The following is a 21715-nucleotide window of genomic DNA, read 5'->3' as shown; positions in this document are numbered from 1 at the left end:
TGGCTGTTGGGACTTGCATGAGCGATGAATTGCGTGTTGACAGCAGTGTGTTGTGTTGCACTCCTCTGCTTTGTCTGGTGTCCATTTAGGGTTTAGCCTGTAGTCGTAGCCCCGCTGTGCTGCTCGGCCTTCACTGTACATTCCTCCCAGACACAACGATCCTAAAACGCTTCATATGATACAGTTTGTGTTTCTCAGTGGTGATATGTGGCAGGATTCCATGTGCGATACCAGGGCCTGAAGAAACAAAAGGTTATAGTTTAGACGAGCAAGAAAAGCACAAAAGGCTGTGCGGTCTTTGATTTCCGACGGATGAAATCTTTAATAAAAATGACCTTGCGCTGAGCAGAGGTGTGTGTTATGCACGTTTACATTATGTACGGATACCGAATCATGTGACCTAAATATGTAGCATGCGGCGGGAATTGATGGGACTCAGAAACACCCCCACAATTTAATCAGCTGTTACTTGGATCATTTTCTGACGGATAAGTCCTCAGTAGTGGATTTGTAGTGGGATCACAATCATGTGATGTAGTGTTCACTTGTTGTCATGGTTACAGTGACACCGTGCTGCTATCTGACAATGATCCAGAAATCATACAAAGACAGAGCAGCCTTGGCGGAGTACTGAGCTCTCTGGGGGCTTTTCTTGTTTCACATGTAGTTGTCTTTTTTCTTAATAAGTAAAAGGCTTCATGCGGTGATGTCTTTCACAGATATGAGTTGCTCACGCTAATGTTTCTCACCCTGGTGTGCTGTAGGAAGCTGGGTTGACCTGAGATGTTAGGGAGGCTGTGGCTGCAGACAGGTTGTTGGGAGAAGCCTCACGACTCGCACTGTTTGGGGAGGAATTTGATGAAACTGGAAGGAAAAGGTAAAAACATTACTGAATAGGTACACAGATGCAAATACCCACATACAAGAACATCACCATGTGTTTTTAGTGTGTGTTTTGTGTAACTATTTGGAGACTGGCTGTAACATGTTGTAAATAAAATACATGGTCAAAATAGGGGAACAGCATTATTTCACACCGTTCCACCCAGTTTTAGTCAAAATGAACTGAATCACAATCAGGCCACTCTAAATGTAGTACAGCAGTGTAATACTTGCCTCCGCCTGAAGCCAGAGGGCTGTAGGATCTGGATGCTGAGGCCTGAAACAGTGCCAAAATGGATGTTAGGACAGTAAACAGTATTTATTCCATTAACAGAAAGAGCATTTTTGCGGTTTTAAATCACATGTGCTCAAAGGGAACAGGCGTGTTAATGTCAGCAGTAAAAGCAGTGGCGATGTCTAAATGTCTCCTAAAGTATAAACTGTACGAGCCTGATGATGGATTAACGCCCCAGGATCTGTTTTATTAATCATGACATGAATAACTGAGGTATAATTTACGAGCTGTCAATCCTATAGTGGAGCATGAACCTTTACCGAAGTTTAATCATGTAAAAACTGCATTACATTTGGTCATATGACCTCATTTTTTAGTGGGAGAAGCACCTAACACACCAAATGTTCTATTTTTAATGTGTATGTAAACTAAAATATAAAACAGATCATTTGTTGTTTTGTTTGAGTAAGTATGGCTTTGCAAAACAGCTTTGTTAACAGACAGGCCATGCTCATTCAGCTTGAGGGGGTAAATCCCCTTTAAACTGGATGGTGATAGAAATAGTTCAGTTCTATTTTCACAGTAAATGTATTAGTGTACTCCAATTTTAATTTGTAGAAACCAGAGGCACTTCTCTATTTGTTTATATCTGTATCCAATCCTCTACTTGTAAACATGCCCCCCCCCCTTTCTGTTTAAGGTAGTTGGTTCATTCCAACTGCAGAACTCCGCGGTAACCATGGTAACAGCAGCACCGCTCAGTGGCAGCTCCTGAATCATTGCTAACTGTGTTGATAACAGCATTCTGAGCTATGAAAAACTATTCTTAATTAACACCATAATAACAGTTTGACACAGTAAACTTGTAAAATAGTGAGAGTTGCTTGTTTTATCTACGTTAGCTAACATTACTGTGAGCAAAATTTTCTGATATCTTTCTGTTATTTAAACACTAGCTTGTAAGCTAGCACTAGTGTTAGCTTGCTGTCTTTTGAACAAAAAGGTATTTTTGTTGTTTTCTTACAAAGAGTATTTAAAGCGTTAATAAGTGTTAAAGCAGTTTTTATCTGATTTGAAATTAAGAATGTGTGTCTGGACGGTCAGATACATTTTTCCTTTATATGTTTATGATTTAACATTTATTTTGTTTGAGCTCATCTATTATTGGCTCTTTTTTTTTTTTTTTGATTTGATGGCTTCTGTAGTTATAAATCCACAGTGGGATGTTTGCCGTCTTACATCTTACTTTTCTTCAACAAGAACTCTGATATGCCGTAACTCTAAGGCTTTGTCTTGTATTACCTGACCCCTATATAAGTTAATTTAGGCTGCAGATAACTTCTCTATAATCTTCGCCTGCAATCCAAATTACACAATGTTTATATTTCCTTTTGCTATATACTACAGCTTCCTTACAAAGTGCATACTGCTTCATGCATACATTTAGAACATATTACACTGTCACATTATTGTGCTGTAAGCTTTGACTGTCTTGCTTATATATTTGTGGCAGCATTCAGTGTGAAATGACCCATTTGTACGCTCTAGGTGGCTTAAGCTTGTCACAAAAGTGGGACACCATGACGTATCCTCCGATGCAAAGAGGATTGTGGGTCAGAACTGGCAGAGAAGCATGCTGGGTTGCACACAGCAAAATGAAACCAGGTGTAAATATGACATCCTGCATTTGTTGCATTGCAGTTAGTCTAAACCTTTTTCTGGCCTACGCTATGACACTGGAGCACACCCTTCTCATGACAATGCTATGGGATTGTGAAACTATGCCTCCTCTGAACGCTGAATGAGTAACGCTCCTGTCTTGTTGAGTTTTGTCATCAAACCAGACTGACAAAGTTGAGTACTAAACAATGAAAGAAAACCATGTCCACTGATTGTATTGTAGTCAGAGATGCTACACAGAGATTCTGGGTGGGTCAGGTTGCCTGGAAAATCCAGACTGACTTTATTTATGTATTAATATAAATACAAATAAAGGCAGTCTGGCATTGTGATGATAAGAGACGATTTCAAAAAGGAGGGGCTAACGAATGCAGCTTGAACGAGAAAGAACCAATCAGCGTAACACGGATGTGACGCACAAACGAATCGACCTTGTAGTCCATGTAGTCCAAACAACAATGGCATGCAGCTGAGAAAGTGTCGCGGTGAATGATTACTGCCGTTTTTGTCACAAAAATCTGCGAATACATGGGGTACTCTCAAGTACAACACTTATTTTTGAAAAGGCTACGCAACAAAAGACTCCTTCCGAACGATTAGCGGTGTTAGGAATAACTTTAAATCGGAGCCAAACCAAGTCGGTGTTTGGTTACGGGAGGTGCGCAGGTGTTTTATGGGTAATCCAGGCGCTGAAGATGACGCAGCATTAACTCCCCCCTCCCGTGCTATGATTGGTCGTACCAAACTTTCCCGGGAGGGAAACGGGATTCAATTCGCCCAATGCCAAACTGATTCTCCTGTATCTCCTAACATGGAGATTCAGTTTGGATTTTCCAAGCTATGGGTCAGTGTTAGTGAAGGGATTGCACTGATGGAAAGAAACAAATACCCTAAACAGACATGGAGGTAAGAGGCTCTGTGTGTCAGAGTTTGATATGAATATAAACATGCAGACGAGTGCCTTTGGTTGTTAGTGTTGATAGAATTTAGCGGAAGAGAAGAATGTGTCACATAGCTAACCATTCTGGAGTTGTAGCTGTGGGATTTGACAGGTAAACTGGCCACCGGGCAGAAGATCCTCTTCTCCTTCTGACGCCGGTTACAGAACCAGACTCGAACCACCTCTTTCTCCATGGACAGCTGCTCTGAGATCAGGGTTATCTCCTCGGAGTTGGGCTTAGGATTCTGAAAACGAACAATGTTGATGACTTCATCTTTAAACGCAATCAAACATTTTTAAATACTATAAAGATTATTACAAAGCTTACGGTTTGAAATGATCGGAAAGATGCTAAAATCATGTTAAATTGCTACATTCACTGCCTCAGATAGATAGATAGATAGATAGATAGATAGATAGATAGATAGATAGATAGATAGATAGCGTTTGGTTTAATACTGAGTCAGTCTTGGACTCACATCATGGAAACGTTTCTCCAGAGTCAGTTTGATGTTCGTTTCGATGCTCGTCCTCTTTTTCCGTTTGCGTCCGTAGCCTTCCATCAGTTGAGGCAGAGAGGTCGGATTGCTCATCGAGTCAGAGGGCGAGTTTTCTAGTAGAAAATACAAACACACGAAAATAGATTCGTTCTTTTAGCAGGACCCTAATTTTTAGACCTTATTTTGTGTTGCAGTGGGGTTTTAGTTCTGACATAATTTGCCATTGCAAGAAATCCAAAGTTGTATCTGATAACATCAATGAATCTGCTTTCTGATCAGGTGTTTTAGATCTAGGCCCAGGGTGTCTTACTGAGCAGTGGAAAATTATATTTTCTGCACTGTGCTTAAGTTAAAAGTCACATATTACTTATCAAAATGATGGGGGAAACTCTAAATGCAAAGGCCAAGTTGCAGTAAAGTAGAAATATTTCTTTAAATATGGGAGCCCTTCCAGAGTGCACCCATAAATCCTATGTACTCTATCTTTGATTTACTGTAGTAATGAAAGAGAACTTTACTGCACATCACTCAGTCTATAAAATGATTTTAAATTGCAGATACAGCAGGTCTCATAGTAGCCTCACTAATGATTATTTTCAGTGCCAACGATTCTGCCAGTTATTTTTCAAATAATTAATGCAGTGTTTGGTCTATGAAATATGAGAAAATGGTGAAAAATGGTAATCAGATGACATCCTAAAATGTGTTGTTTTCTCCACAACCTAAAGTTTGTCAGTTTACTGTCACAGAGGAGTATAGAAACTACAAAATATACAAAACTGGAAGCTGGATTAGAGAATTTTAATGAATTAATGATCAAAATGGTTGGAGATTAATTTAGTAAGCTTTAATTATAGCTTCTATTAGCTCTGGCATTTAACTCACTGTAATTGACTTTCTGCAGATAAAATAAAAATGACCGTCCCAGTGGTGTACCTGCATCGCTCAGCCATTTCTCCAGCAGAGGTTTGAGTTTGCACATGTTTTTGAAGCTGAGGTTGAGCGCCTCGAAGCGAGAGATCGTGGTCTGGCTGAAATCATTGCCGTACAGTTTTCCCATCGCAAGGCCCACATCTCCCTGTGATGAGACACAAACGCAGCAGAAACACGTGAAACATATGCAAACCTCAAAGTAGCTGCAAGCACAAGACATTTACTTTGGTCTCCTGGTCATCCTCAGTGGATGGAGTTTCCTTGAGGTAGACCTGCAGTTAAGCTTTTAGTAAAAAATCAAGAATAAAATTCACATTTAAAATATATTAAAGATCCAAGCAAAAAAAGTACAGTTCGAAATCTAAAGTCCAGTTATTATTAAAGGATAACTCTAATTTATTGCAGCTTGTTGTTATCTTGTTTTTGCCTACCATTTCTATCAGTTCTTGTACTTCTTAAAGAAATTGTTCAGATTTGGGAAAACAAAAGCAAGATGAGCAGACAGGTTGAAAACAAGCCCACATTATGTAAACCACTTTGGTGATCACGCCTGAGTTGTTGCTAATAGTCCCTAATTGAACAAAAGTGCAGTAGGTTACAGTTAAAGCAGGAAATTCTAATTTTAATAGCCACCTTTGTTTTCTGTTCTGACCTACTTTGACTAACCTGGAGGTTTATTTAAAATCCTGTCAGATCATCTGACTGCTTTAAATAAGCTGCTGAAAGCTCAAAAATACAACCTGATGGAACAGCAATAGAAATACCTTTAATACAAAACTTTTCCAGTTTGAAAACAAATGCACTTAAATACTAGCCTAGCCGCGCTAGACAACCCACAGCAACGAATTTAATTCTCTGCCAGGGTGGGTCTAGTTCCCCTCCATAAGGCTCGAGGCTGGATTCTCCTAAAACTGGCCGGACCAATCACCATGAAGTGTAGAGTCAGAAGGCAGGCGTAACTAAGTGACGACAGAGGCGCGACGATTCTGACAGAAACAACCGGCGCACAATAAACAGTTATCTTTTGACTCGGCTTTGGCCACAGCCCTTAAAGATTTGAAGCTAAAATTCAACTTGAAAGATAAACAAAGGACGGCACTGAAGTGTTTCATTGAGAAGAAAGACGTATTTGGACTTATGCCGACGGGATATGGCAAATCCTTAATATACCAGTTGGCTCCGCTGGTTGGGAAGCTAATGGGACTTAGCCACAATCCGCCAGCGCTCTAGGAACTACGTCAGCCTATTCGTTGCGCTGATTGGTTGTATACCTACCCAATTGCTGCAGAGTGATTTGAAAGACAACCTTTTAGCCCGCCTCCCTCCCTGTCGAGCGTTCCTAGACCCTTGTGCCTTCAGAACATGGGTCTAGCGCGGCTAGGCTACTTAAATACTTCTTATCTTTGCATTTACATAACTGAAGAATATAAGCTGCTGCTTGTTTAGATTGACATAAATGCTCAAAAAGTAATCGGCTTCATCATGTGATTTGCTCATGTTTAACTAACAGTTCTTACTGTAAGCCACCAAACCTACAAATGTCATCAAGTTTTCATTCACATTTTGCTAAATCGTAACTGGTGTGTACTTTTTTCCAACTCAGTTCAGTTCAAACCAAAAGAAAATACGCATCAATATAAGATAGCTGATAGCTGACTGAGAATGTGAGTCTGCAGAGCCTCAGAGTGGAACCACGGTGTTCCTAGGGTTCTCAATTACCTGAGTGAATCCCAGCTTGATGCGTCTCTGTTTAAACGCTTTGGCAAACTGCTCCAGCTCCTCCAGGTCACTGGGTTCTTCCTGTGCCGACATTGACATGTGTTTGGGCATCTGCAGGTGGGACATGTCCATGTGGGTCTCCATAGAAGGTCCGGCCAGACCAGAGCGGCTCATCGCCTGGATCACAAACATCAGAGAAACAAATCTTCACTTTCCACATGATGTAAGATGAAAATTATTTTTTTTTACAGTCCTATGGTATCGTCGGTTATTATAGATCCTATGTCTTATCAGCAGGACTCAGTCTTTACTTGATGTTCAGATTTCTGCTGGTGTCCAGAGCTTTTGGTCTCAGACAGTGATGGTAGCTTAAATAAGAATACAGACAATGCGCCCTTGGATAAAAAAGCAGAGTTGTTCCACCAGCAGTACAAAAGTTTGTCATTAACACACCTTCCCATATAGGTACAATACCCTGCAAGCAAGTCAATTTTTATTCTTTTTCCAGAAAAGACTACACTTTTTCCAACAAGCCCTCAAACTCATACGACCACACAGGTGGTATGTACGTGCCCCTGAATATGACCCATGAGAGCGTATTTACGTTAGCGCCCCTACGAGGGACAGGAAGGCATTACGGGATTTAATTCGCGAAACGGCTTTTCCCTCGCGAAACGGCTTTTCCCTCACTTTCGCAAGACGGGTTTAGGGTTGTGGTTATGGTTATGGTTAGGGTTTGTGTTAGGTAAAAGTTCATTCATGGTCACGTTTCAGCTGAGACACTGGAGTGTCGATATTTACTCAACCGCTAGAGGTCGCTTAACTTCAAAACCTAACACTCGGTCGTAATACGGGCGTGTACAGACGACCTATGTGGTCATTTTTTCAAGGAGGACAGTCTCACTTTTTCAGTCTCACTATATCTTTATTACCATAGTCCATTTTCCGCTTTCTTTTTGCTCTGATTTTGGTCTCCACCACGATGAAAATATCTCAGTCTTTAGAGGTTACTACTCAATCATGATCACCAGCTAGTCGCTAAGTTTTCTTTTGACATTTGTTAATGTACAGTGAGTTTCTCAGATAGTTTTTCTTAAACCAAAGTTGCTGTATGATCTGCTGTGTACATATTGTTTGCTTTAAATTCTACATTTCGCCTGTGTAGTACTGAAGCCATTTGTGCACCACTCTGACATTGTTTCATTTTCACTCTGATCAGAAAAGCTACAATATCCCCAATAAGATATGATCTATATTCAGAGGCAGTGCTAGAAGTGTAGAAACTAACAGTGTGGATGTTATAACTATGGAGTGAGTTGACATACTCTTACAAACCTACCACTGCTGTTCATGTGTTGAAGTCTTCATTGAAAAACTGCCTCTCTAAACGTGATGTTTCTCAAACATCAGATGTGTGTTTTTGCTGCTTAAAATAAGCTCCATGTTGCTGAAACGTGGTCTATTTGGTTACCAAATGTGGTGAATTTATTTCCTTCCTCAGAAATGAATCAGATGTTTTTGGTATTTCGATACGCGTGTTGTTTACAGCCCTGTTTCCTCATTCGTAGCCTTCTTCTCTCCTACCTTGGGTGCAGTATACTTCATGTTTAGTGGTCTGAAGTTTACCTGTGGAGTCAGAGCCAGTCCAGGTTGGTGTGGGAGGAGACTGGTCTGACTGTGACTAGGAAGAGACAAGTTCTGCTGCAGAAGAGCTGCAAAGGAAAACAGAGGCAGAATAAAAGCATATGTTAAAGAGTTGTTTGTCAGGAAATAGTCCCAGCATGTAAAATGAATCACGTATTTATCCTCCTGTTGGTTTTATAATTAATCAGATTAGTTACAATCTGTTGCTTAATTAACCACAAGACATGTTTTTAAATTTTGCATGTGGACTTGCTTTTTCCAGCTGATTTCAGTCTTGATGCTAAGCTAACTGTGGCTCCACATGAACATGCAGATCTGGGATGTCAGTTTTTCCATGTAACTCTTGGACAGAAGGGAAGCAAACATGACGCTGCTCCTTGAAGAGAAATTACTCTCTTCCCCCTTATTGAGGTATTTCCTCGCAGTTGTTAGCTGAAGACATCCCAGAATATCATGCAGGTTCCATCTGTCAACTACAGTCACCTTAAATCAAGTTGTAGACCCTATAGATCACTTCAAATTATACTACAGCTTCTGACAGATTGAAATACAGACAGACAACTCTACATATGAGCTGACAAATAGTTTTGCTATAATAATACTATTAGTAGCTTCTCCCAAACTGAGGCTGGGAGCATTCAGGCTCTCTCTGTCTCTAATATGACCATGAGATACAGCCATGGTCATAAGTTTGGACACAAGTACCATGACGCTTGTGAATCTTAGAAAATACCAAAAAATTGTCACTTACAATATAAATACTGGTCATAGCCATCAACCAAAATGAAATACAGATATTTCCAGTGCATAAATTTGATGTTTGACAGCGAATAGTATATGAAAAACTTTCGTCAGTCAATGACAAAATTTGTGCAACAATTTGCAGTTAATATTCCAATGTCAATATTTGCTGTCAAACATCAAATTTATGCACTGGAAATATCTGTATTTCATTTTGGTTGATGGCTATGACTGGTAAGTGACAATTTTGTGGTATTTTCTAAGATTCACAAGCGTCATGGTACTTGTGTCCAAACTTATGGCCATGGCTGTAGGAAGATGGTGTAAAAGAAGACACACGAGAGAGACAGCTGCTGTAGGAAAACAAGACTTGGTTATGATTAGATACTGTTTAGTCTGGCGCTATGGAGCAGACAAGTTGTCTCCATACTGGGTTGTAATCTAAATAAGGCCTTCCTTCCAACTCAATAAAGTTGAAGAGAATCCTCAGAATTGATGCTGCCGATGCTCACATCACTGTGCTACTCGTTGGATCATTTCTCCTGATTTCAGTCAACTTTGTTCTCAGCATGATCCATCTGAGCCAGTATGAAACTAACATGATATAACATGTCAGTTTGCTTTAGAGTCAGGCAGTTTTTGGTACCACTGGATATACACAGGTGAGCTGTTCTACCTGTTTGTGTGCTTTAAAATGTTCCACTAGTCTTTTAAATCAATCTGCTTGTTAAATGTCTGTTTACGCCGTAGCTTTAATCTCTACATTTACTCTGCTCCCCATCGCCCCAGCTGTTAGCAAAGGCTTCTGGTTGCAGCTGTGTTTTCTGCTTGTGTCGGTCTGACTGGGTTTGAATGTGTCGAGGCTCCACCTTGGTGACTGGAGGGACTCTGGGAGAGCAGGAAGGGGGACGGAGACGACAGGTGGGAAGGCGGCATCAGAACCAGCTGCTGCATGGTGTGGAGAGAGGTGAGCTCCTGGAGCAAGAAATGGAACAAAAATGAGACAATCTGCCCATAAAGGGTTGAGTTTGAAGTGAATTTGCTTTCTATAAACACGCTGTAGTGGTTGAAAATACTTCAACACAACACACATTTTGAGATATTTTATTTTATGCTTCTTTATAATTCTGATCCAACTTATTTTTCACACAATACAAACCATCAGGTTATAAAATAGGATGATTTGCTACAGATTAAAAATTCCAAAGCTATATAAAAAGTGAGAAATACACAGTAATAAAGTATTTTGTAGTATTAAAAATATGATGTCATGCCATTTTAAGTAAATATTTGCTATTAATTATAATATTAGTCATGTTATATAGAAAATATTACCAAATATTATTAGATTATTATTTCATTTAAATTAACATTCAATATAAAAATGCAGGAATACAATGAAATGAAATAAATTAAATAACTGCCAATATTTTTTAATGTTTTCAATGCTAAAATATTATTGATTTATTAATGTTCTGACCCTAATTTTTAAATGAATCTTAACAAAACACCGTTTTACTATTTAGTAGCGATACAACATAAAAATAATTCATTCAGCGTGTCACACAAGTAATATTAACCAAGTGTTATTAGGAAAACACTGTTGAAGTAAAAATTTAAAGGACAAATAATTAAAAAACAATAATTGTTCTGCTAATATAAACAATATTCCTGAACAGTAACTGTATAAGTAGCTAGTTTAGATTAAGACTATTACTTACGTCAGTCATATTTACTATATACAGTGTAGTACAATATTTTTATTTAGTGACATTAAATAAAATTGTTGATGTAAAATGTAAGGTCCTCTGTTTTCTACTTAATTACAATACTAGGATTGGTTACTTACTTCTTACATATTGCTGCATCATTTCATAATAACTCAATAATATACTAATAATAGTGTAATATAATAGTATTGCTCGACTGAAAAAAACTATTTTTGAAAGCTTCTTGCACGCCCTGAAGTTTTATAAACAAGTGAGTGACAGTGTGCAGGGTTATTTAAAGGGATATTGCAACACTTTGTTACTGCACTTCCATACAGAATAAAGAATATGACCAGAATTAGCATCATGAAGGTGAGTTTAAAAGACTCGATAAAGCTTCCCCAGAGAGTGTTCCTTGTGACAAACTGAAATGCTGGACTCGGTGGGTTCTTCTCTTACCCCCGTCAGCTGACCTCCATGAACCGGAGAGCTCTGAGTCAGGTGACATGTCTTCAGCGTGGCGGTTGAATGAGGCGGGTCGTTGATGTCCTCTGTCTTTATCTGAAAACAAAAAACAAACTATCAACTGCTGTTCCTCAGGGATAGAATAAATAAGAAGATAGGATCAGTTTTGCAGAGCAGAGAGGATGGGAATCATTGTCTGACTGTATATATATGTGTGTGTTTGTGTGTGTGTGTGTGTGTGTGTGTGTGTGCAGCGTACTGAAAAAGAAACACATGGAGACTCATGAACAGTCGCTTCAGGACCAGTTTGGTCACTAAACACGATACAAAGACTGATAGACTCTCTCAGTCCCTTTGGGCAAGCCAGTATGCAAATCCCCCCCCCCACTCCTCTACCAACTAACCCCTGAAAGCCGAGACACTTCCTGAAAACACGAGCACCGACAGAGACGTTTTCCTGCCACAAAAGGAATATTTGTAGAAGAATCCAAATAGCTGCAAACTATTGACATCTGTGAGCAGGTAGTTTATCCCGAGGATGTTAGTTGTCTAAAAGGCAGTTGAGTTATGAGTTAGAGTACATTTATCACCATTCCCGTAGCTCTAGGATCCAATATGTTATTATCATCAACAAATCCCATAAAATACCCAAAACAAACGTTTAATTGATCCTACAAACAATTAATGTCGTTAAGCATCATAGCCTAGTCTCACATAAACTAAAGCTGAAAACAGCATCCAATAAATTCACTATTTACTCGCGTTTGAGTATTTTTTGCCTAAAATGATGGAGTCCAGCCGCTGTAGGAAACTACTAACCTTTTTCATAGAAGATTTTATGTATTTCTGCACAATTTTTCTATCTAAGTTGTGTATAAATTATCCAAATAAACAAATCTAAGAGGGAATCGGGAACTTTCCAAGGACGTGGTTTTCTCTCAGTTCTGTGTTTTTACTGCAGTCTTAAGTCCTGCGAAGATTAGGCAAATTAGTCAGCTGACATTTCAAAAAGCTGTTCTACTGTGTCATTTTAGCCTGCAGCGATGCAAAACAACGATCAACGTTTAGTTTGGAGCTTCTTATTGTGGATCGCAGCCTCAGGTTACATCCACACTAGTTCCATTTCATTTTAAAAGACAAAACTTCTGCTACGTCGACGTCTAGCACCCAGAGATTTAGGACTGCTAAAATGGAGATTTTTGGAAACGTTGCTGACCCAGGTTTAATTTGAAAACTCTAAAGTTGGATTGTTGTCTGGACGGGCAGCAATGGAGACTTTTTTTGCTCTCTAACTGATCTTTTACTTTTCCCCATTGCTGTTCTTCCTCAGCGGTGTTTACAGCTGTGCAACCAACCCGATGCTTCACGTTCACACCGGCACATTTCCAGTGTAATGGCCATGTGATGTGTCTTTTCAAGCATGTTAGTTTGCGTGGAGATTACTTCAGCAACTGAGCTAAAACGCTTATCTGAACAGAGATAGTTTTTCTTGATTTAGAACTCCATTTTAATCCTTTGATGCACAATATAGGTCAAGAGATTTTCCACTGAATGTTCGTCACTTTTGACCCATGTTGTGCATCACAGGGTACAAACGAAAACGTATTTGTGTGGATGTCGTCTCAAACTCCTGCTGGACGTATTTTTCTGCATAAATGCTCGACAAGGTGTGATCCATTTAGCTTAGGATGTCTTCTGTAGCTCCCTATTGTTGCATCGTAGCATAAAATGAACGACAGATGTTGGTTTTTAAAGGTGCAGATGTAAAATTATGGAACATGCTGGCATTTTTGATCAATGCAGTCAGTGCTGCAGCCTGAATCTCTAAAGTTCTGGGATCTTCAGGAGCTGCTATCCACTGAGGACAACCTTTTTTTTTTTTTTTTTTTTTCAGTACAAGACTATCGCCTTTAAACTCAATTTTAGCAGAGAAACGATCAGCCAAATGTGTTGTTGAATGTGACTTTTGGCTAAAGTTTCTATGACTGTTGCTCTGCTTTACAAAGGTTGGAAACTATTTCACTGAAGCACCAAATGTACAGTCATGGAAAAAATGATTAGAACGTCTTTGTTTTCTTCAATTTCCTGTTAATTTCAATGCCTCTTCATTGTATATGAAAGTGTTCAATGACAATAAAGGATTGATTGATTGATTGTTGCAACTAAAGGTCTATTACCTGAAGAGTACAATGAGCATGACTAAAAATGCAGCTGATTCCATCGTACTTTATGTCCTATTTGACATGCTGAAGCTTAACTGTATTGCCAGCGTATGTAAGAGGTCATTTCATGTCATCAGCAGCGCTGCACATGCAAAGACCTAGGGTGGAACTTGTTTTCTGTGAGTAAGAGACACTTAAGTTTCCTCATCCTCGGGTATATAATTGTCTTTAAACAATGATTTAGTGAATCTTCTGCTACTAAACCTGAACTAAAATTCTCATCTGCAGCCTTTACCTACACTGTAATTTATTTATTTTTTGGTAATTTTACGGTGAAAATCTGTAAAGAAAGGTGGTCTAATAAATTTATCCATGACCGAATGTCAATTCACCTCCAAGAAAAGAAGCCAGAAAATGCACTTTTTGCTTCCATTTGAGTAAAGTTGACTAAAAACTACACTGACTCACTGTTTTAAGAAGTTACTGGACTTTTTAAGTATCAAACTGTGCATCTGAGGACCATTTTTAAAGGCTTGTTCAGAGTGAGTGCTGCATCTGTAACACGTGGCCTGTTAGTCGTAAAAATAATTTCCTTTATCATCCAAGCAGTAAGATAAGTAACAACATCTCAGTAGTTGAGCTCAGTCTTGTCTTTCTCTGTATCCTCCTACTACCGTCTGCTGCTTCTAGTCACAACAGCTGGCAGTTTCATTTATTTAAAAAGACAAAATTACTTTTATTTAAGATTAGGAAGTGCCACGATCAGCGTCTGCCCTTCAAACGTACCGTCGAGTTTCACCGGCTGCTGTGCTGGAAGCAAACATTACTTTGCATGTGAGCTAACAGGAAATTGTTTCTCCAATTAAACAAAGCAACGCGAGTCGTCTTTCTGATGACACAGACTTCATTCATGCACGACACAAACTGATAGAAGTTAGAGGAATTCTGATACTTACTTGTCGACTGAAGTCAATTCCGTTTCGCTCTAAAGGTTAAAAGAGAAGAAGAGAGTGAGGGGTGTTTGAATTCTTACAATCTCGTTGTTTCTTCATATTTCCTCTTCAGACACAATTTCCAAATAAAGTCACTCGACTTTAATTAAACTTTTTTTTTCTAATTAAATCAAAATATTACTGAAAAATCTGTTATTGTAGAGATTTTAGCATCTGCTAGATTTGATTTGATTAAAACGCACCCTGCAAAAGTCTCAAACGTTAAAGCAAAAACAAACAATTCTAGCAAGTTACAATAATAAAAGACAGGCGTAAAACAGGTCATGATAAAAGCACAACATAAACAGCTACATCACCAGAACTATGAATAACACCAGCAGCCTGTTTGAATAACCTGCTGTGTCTCAATAAATACTCTAAGAACCTCTTCTGTTTTTCAGGCTGTAAGTTATTTATTTGACAGCAGTAGTTGATTATTATAGAGCTTGAGATTTACAATATTTTTCAAAATTGAGCTTCTCAAAGGTAAAAGTTTGCTGCTTTTGCTGGTCTTAAATGACAGTAGACTGAATAACAGTCAGAGAAAACAAACGCTCTGGTAGTGTTACAGCCATTCAGTGATTTTCATCTGCAGCCTTTACCGACAAAAATGTTTCTGATTTACGGTGAAAGCTGTGAAATCATGACGGTAAAAATCTGTGAACTCGAAAACAGTTTGTTTAACACAGAATCACCATCAGTAAGTTAATCAGGAGAAAAGTGTGTTCTTTAGATTTTTTTCTGTTGGAAAAAAAAACATTTCTTGACTCCTGCACAGTTTTTAATGGAAAAATGCATCTACATGTATAACAATACTGTAGTTTTTGCATTTAATTGTTGAAAAGAATGCAGTTTTTCCCAGTTAAATGTATAAACTGTTCTACTGGAGACATGCTGCAATATTTATTTAACAAGTAACACGGCAATTTCTGCATTTAATACATGTAAAAAAGTACAGTTTGTTACATTTGTGTTAATAGCAGGCATAGGTTTTAATATTTATGACAACTTTAACTGCAGTTTTTGCTAAAAACACACATATTTAATGTTAAATACACTAACTGTTGTCCTGATAACTGAAAAAATGCTGTAACATTTATAATAAGTCACACAAATTGTATTTTATATGTTTTTTTCATGTACATTTTTCAAATTTTAATAGTTACAGTAAAATAAGGACTGAAGCACATTTTCTAACCCTAAAATCAACAACATCAGTACATTTCTTTACCATAAATGTGGGAAATGTTTTACCGTAATTTGGGTGACCACAGCTGGAATATTATCGTAAAAACAACCTTTTTTTTTTTACAGTGTAGTTTGATTAAAGAAAACTGAGTCCCAACAAAGAATGCATCCATTTTAGTCAAAGAGCTCTGCAGTATGTGGGTCATAGTGTGCAACATTTCATTTTCTGCACTTTTTTATGCTTTAGTTGTACTTTAAAGGCTCTGAATCCTTCCTCTGACACTGCTGATTGTTCACACTGCGTTCAAAAACATGTCAGGTCTTTTCAAGAAGGCTGAGTGTGGAGAGGACGGAGAGCTCAGAGGAGGAGAGTACAAAGGTGTGCTGGATAAGCTCACATCATTTGAATGTCAAATGGGGCCTTTTGGACTCCGAGTGTGTGTCTATGTGTGTGTCTGTGTGTGTGTGTGTCTATGTGTGTGTCTGTGTGTGTCTGTGTGTGTGTGTGTCTATGTGTGTGTCTGTGTGTGTGAGGCAGTGAGCTGCTGGAGACACACGATGCAAATACTCCAATAACCCCTCAGCATGCCACCAGCAGCCCTCCTCCACCTCCCCCACAGCACAGCCAGCTTCACGACCGAGCTTCCAGTATGGAAATGACCAAACATGCAAATCAGCTCTGAGCGCAGGAAGCACACGTACACACACACACACACACACACACACACACACACACACACACACACTGCGGCAGTCACATCACTCCAAAATGTGTTGTCCTAAAATTCAGTCGTAAAAAGTGAAGCGAGCTCCACTGAAAACAAACTGATCGTCCCTTCAGGCTCAGCTCTCTCTTTCACGTCTGTTCGTCTTCTTTTTTGTCTAATTTTTTGTCTCTTTTTTAGTTTTGCTTCATGCGGTTTGTCTCATTTTTGTCGTTTTGTGTCTCATTGTTGTCTTTCTTGTGTTTTTTGTCTTATTTTATGTAATTTTGTCTTTTGTTTTATTTGCGCACTTGTGTTGTTTTGTGGGTTTTTTTTGTCTCGTTTGTGTTGTTTGTCTCCTGCTAAAATTCAGTCGTGAAAAGTGAGCAGAACTCCGCTGAAAACAAGCAGATCGTCCCTTCGGGCTCAGCTCTCTGTTTGGCTTCAGTTTGTCTTCAGGGCTCAGTGTGACATTTTAAAGAAGTGCTTTCCTGATCCCACACTAAATGCTGCAATTATCGCAGTATAGTGTCAGAATCCGTATGCAATGACAGCATGCTGCCTTTGACAAGTGACTAAAAAAAGTCCAAAATAAATTGTCCTAAATTAATAGGAATTGTAAAAAAATTAAAAAAAACACGTCCTAAATGACTCAAACCCCATATAAATTCACTTTTTTCACATTTAAAGTGGCTCCATTTTTAATTTATTGTGTATTTTTTTTAAAAACTTGATGTACACTGTGTGATTCATGGGTTATTTTTTCCATATAAAGAGAAATTATTAGTTTTTTCCCACATTTTTTAACATCAACGAGCTTTCTTCTGTATTTCTAATGCTTTTTGTCATGTTATTATAAAGATATGTTATCTGGCAGATATTACATTTTAGGGCTTACGATATAAAAAAAAGTAAAATTCAACATGTAGCTGCGTTACTCTGCTGTAAAAATAAAAGGAAATTGTATAGTATTCTGTATACGCCAACAAATTCCACAAAAAAAACTAAATGTTTAAATATTTTCCATTTTTTGTGCCCTGCATGTGACACCCTGATCCAAACCCACAGCATCCCAGTGGAGAGAAATCTGTAAAAAATATTCATAAATGTACATTTAGAGTTTTTATGAAGACTGAGTGACGTCCTGAAACAGCAGCAGGAGTACACAGTGCACCTGTTGGGGACTACTTTATGGTGAGGATGAGTTTATCGATTAGATTTCTTGCTTTGTGGAGTTTGTTTGTGGCAGTCGGACAGGACTGTGAATGCAGGATTAACGTTAAAACGCTACAATGTTTGTGTTTATTAGTAGTTTTTGGACAACAGTTAACCTCGGTGTTATGGACTGATGTGATAAATCAACAGATAACACTTGGTAGGATCAATTTGTTGTTGTTTTTTGGTCTTTTAATTGGATTGATTCAATTAGAAAAAGCAGAACATCGCCATACTTTACCTCTGAGAAAAAGAGAGAGCACACATGTTTTTCATGCATGAATATTTCTGAGTTTGTTTCTGACATATGCATGTTTGGTTTCCTAGAATCTGATAACAACAGCGTGGTCAGTGAGGCGCTGCTTATTTGATGGTGACTGTGAAACGTCAGGAGTCTGATCCATGTGTTTCACACTGTCAAAGGTGGAAAAGCTCCACCATGCTGATGTTCACATGTTGTGTCTCACAGCACATGAAAAAACACCACATGAACACGTTAACAAGGAAAAAAAAACAAACAAAGTAATTTTTCTTCTATAAAAGCCACTGTTGCAGGAACACATCATCACTTTTAGTTTTTTCAATTATTATTTTCAATATTATTTTACATTTTATATATATATATATGTGTGTGTGTGTAGAGAGAAATTGCAAAAATTATATATATGAAAATATATATTTCAAGGTTTTTTGGTCATTTTCTTCTCTCTTTCTTTCTTATTATTTTTATTATTGTTATTTAGAATTTTAAAGTTTTATTTTGTTTTTTGTTCATTTATCTCTGTATTTGGATTTATGTATATTGTTATTATTATTATTATTATTATTTAGAATTTTAAAGTTTTATTTTATTTTTTGTTCATTTATCTCTATATTTGAATTTATGTATATTATTATTATTATTTAGAATTTTAAAGTTTTATTTTATTTTTTGTTCATTTATCTCTATATTTGAATTTATGTATATTATTATTATTATTTAAATTTTTAAAGTTTAATTTTATTTTTTGCTCATTTATCTCTATATTTCGATTGATGTATATATTCTTATTATTGTTGTCATTTCTATTTTTAAATTTTTATTTTTTTTGCTCATTTCTATATTTGGGTTTATATATTTTTCTTGTTTTTTAAAATTTTTTGCACCTTTTTTTCTATTTTTGGGTTTATATATTTTTTGTTGTTTTTTTTTAAATTTTCCCCCCTTTTTTTTCCTATATTTGAGTCTTACAGTTTTCTCGTTCTGCCCTTCATCCATCCAAAAAACCATGTCTGCTGAACACAGTTTCTGGGGGTTCGCACAAAGGGAGCAGATCTGCTTTCAGTGGATCTCAAACCACACGAGGTCAAAGAGTTCCGTCACACAAACAACCAAAAAAAAGAAACTAAACAAAACACGCTCTTTGACTTGCATGTAGCGGTAACTCTCCATGCAGATATATTTGCTTTTATTTGTTTAAGTTTGTGTCTGAGATTTCTGTCCACGCAGCAGTACAAAGGAGGTGGTGCTCCCTGCCTTTAAATATAGCATTTACACAGGAAATAACACATATTTTTAGTGGGTATTCCTTTGTCAGAAAGAAGCTGAAAACTGAACGTAATTGAAACTCAACTAAAGAAGACACATATGTGATTTTTAACATGATATTCTATTCCTCTCCACTGCACTGGATTGGAGGCAGAATTCTAATCTTAAAATGTAAAGAAACGGAAATATCCAGACACCTGTGGTTTTTAATTTAGGTCAAGCAGCCCTTTAAAACGGAAGACACGAGTGAATATAAGCAGCAAAAAAGCTTCTTCTGAATGAAATGAAGCATCAGAGTGCAGCTGTGATCAAATTCTGACCAAAACGCAGCCTTTGTCCACTAAAAAGTTCCACATTTTCTGTTGCAGGTTCCTGGTTCTGTGCGTTTTCAGGCCCTGGGCAGCCAGAGGTTCTCAGCAAACAGCCTCAGGTGCATCCTGGTGCAGCAACCAACTGCCACAGTATACACACACACACACACACACGCACACACACACACACACACACACACACACACACACACACACACACACACGCACACGCACACACACACACTACCGTTCAAAAGTTTGGGGTGTTTTCCGTGAAAGATTGCAAACCTCTGGTCTGGTCTTTATTAATGGGTTGTGTTTTAAAAGTTTGTTGTTTAAAATCTTTATCTTTACTGTAACTAAAGCTGTCAGATAAATGTAGTGGAGAAGAAAGCAGAATTATTACCTCTGAAATGTAGCAGTGTCAGTGTAAAGTAGCATAAAATGGAAATACTCAAAGAGAAGTGCGTCAAAATTGTACTTAGTTACTCTACCGATCAAAAGTCATCCAGACAAATTCAGGTTTTCCATGAAAACTCCCACTTTTATCCATGTGCTAACATAACTGAACAAGGGTTTTCTAACCATCAATGAGCCTTTCAGCACCATTAGCTAACACAATGTAGCATTAGAACACAGGAGTGATGGTTGCTGGAAATGTTTCTCTGTACCCCTATGGAGATATTCCATTAAAAATCAGCTGTTTCCAGCTACAATAGTCATTTATCACATTAACAATGTCTACACTGGATTTATCATTCATTTAATGTTGTCTTTATTGAAAAAAATCTGCTTTTCTTTCATAAATAAAGACATTTCTAAGTGACCCCAAACTTTTGAACAGGCGTGTAGATGAATTAAAATTACTCTATATTATTTAGAGTTGCTGAGAAATAAGTTAAAGTTGCTCTGCATGAGCTAAAATCGCCCTATATTAGTGACCCCAAACTTTTGAACATACATCCATCCAGGAACCCCCACTAATGCCCACAGATCAGGTCAATTTGGCTGCTCGTTTCACTTTTTTTGTGTCATATCGGCCATAAAGAGCAATTTGTTGCTTAAATACTGCAGCACATGTTGATGATTAACCCTCGTGTTGTCCTGCGGGTCAAATTGACCTGTTTTGAGTTTGAAAATGTGCGACAAAATATATATTTTCACAGCGAAAACTTCCACATTTCCAACATTTTTGGGAAATTTTTAACATTTTTTGGAGGAAAAAGGAAATGTTGAAATTAAATGTTTCTTTAAGAACATTCAGAAAAAAAAATCAATCAAAATCCAGCGAAATTCGCTGGATTTGGTTGATTTTTTTCTGAATGTTCTTAAAGAAAATATTAGAACTTTTATTGATATATATGTGTAATCAGTTTAGAAATTTTTAGGAATTTTTGGTAAAATTTATATTCATTTTTTAAAAATATTTACAATTTGTATTTTTTTATTTTTTATTTCTCTTTCTTGCCAAATTTGGGGATTTATTTTTAAAAACAAAACTTTTAAGGGAAACTTTTAAAGAATTTTCTTCCTGAAGATTTTGCAAATTTTTATAAATTTGGGGAATTTTTTCATAGAATTTTTGGATGTTTTTTCAGACGAAGGAACAATATTTTTTGGTGCCAGTAAATGAGGACAACAGGAGGCTTAAACAGTGACTGACCCTATAAGTCTAACTAAAATTGAAATTAGGATATTTTAGCAGCAGACTTTAAACACACCTGTCCTTTCAGATAATCCAGATAACAGTAGATTTTTTCAGTGACACACACAGATTGAACAGGTGTAATGAAAATACAGCTTTCCAGATGTAAAGATGACTTAAAGAAAGATGTTTTTATCTGTTAAACTCATCTACGTGTTCAGATCGTGTTGACAGGAGGAAGGTGAGACGTCCTTACCTGCCTGGTCAGCTGGAGCGTCCGACTGCTCCACCGCGTCCGCGCTCATCTTAATATCTGTAATGATAAATATAGCTGATTTTCCTACAGGATTGTAGCTTCACCGGGACAATGAAGCAGTCAGGCCACCCAGGAAAATGATCTTGAGTTTATTCTAATGCGCCCTCCCCTCCACAGCGCCACACAAACTCTACACACTGATTCCTACTTGTAATATTCATAAGCAGATTTTCCCGTTGCCGCTACAGTCGTCTCCGTCTGCCTCT

The 21715-nt window shown here is 37.7% G+C and overlaps 1 protein-coding gene and 1 long non-coding RNA gene across 2 annotated transcripts; one reads left to right on the top strand and one right to left on the bottom strand.

Annotated features, from left to right (window-relative positions):
• On the bottom strand, positions 1 to 21498 carry pou2f3 (POU class 2 homeobox 3). Its single transcript, XM_022194345.2, has 12 exons — positions 21442 to 21498; positions 14567 to 14593; positions 11443 to 11544; positions 10144 to 10249; positions 8516 to 8601; positions 6890 to 7066; positions 5174 to 5315; positions 4217 to 4350; positions 3818 to 3982; positions 1117 to 1159; positions 750 to 864; positions 1 to 237 (listed from the first exon to the last, which is right to left on the bottom strand). The coding sequence occupies exons 1-12, from the start codon at positions 21496 to 21498 to the stop codon at positions 195 to 197; spliced, it is 1197 nt and encodes a 398-aa protein (XP_022050037.1). The 3' UTR covers positions 1 to 194.
• Positions 764 to 10240, top strand: LOC127530512 (uncharacterized). The gene is made up of 3 exons (XR_007937093.1): positions 764 to 877; positions 7007 to 7112; positions 10137 to 10240. It is a non-coding gene; the product is annotated as an uncharacterized LOC127530512 (long non-coding RNA).
• Positions 21499 to 21715: the final 217 nt, after the last annotated feature.

The sequence above is a fragment of the Acanthochromis polyacanthus genome, chromosome 17 (genome assembly GCF_021347895.1).
Source record: "Acanthochromis polyacanthus isolate Apoly-LR-REF ecotype Palm Island chromosome 17, KAUST_Apoly_ChrSc, whole genome shotgun sequence".
NCBI classification, from domain to species: Eukaryota; Metazoa; Chordata; class Actinopteri; family Pomacentridae; genus Acanthochromis; species Acanthochromis polyacanthus.
Note: the sequence above shows the minus strand (reverse complement) of the source record. Positions and strands in the feature narration are given on the sequence as shown.

Bases quoted from the DNA above. Each gene is read 5' to 3' on its own strand.
- pou2f3 (XM_022194345.2), bottom strand. From the start codon at position 21,498: ATGAGCGCGGACGCGGTGGAGCAGTCGGACGCTCCAGCTGACCAGGCA. The intron at 10,250-11,442 runs GTAAGAGAAGAA...TTCTTGCTCCAG, and splicing joins ATGGAGGTCAGCTGACGGGG to GAGCTCACCTCTCTCCACAC. The intron at 1,160-3,817 runs GTTAGCTATGTG...GCACTGTTTCAG, and splicing joins ACAGCTACAACTCCAGAATG to GCCTCAGCATCCAGATCCTA.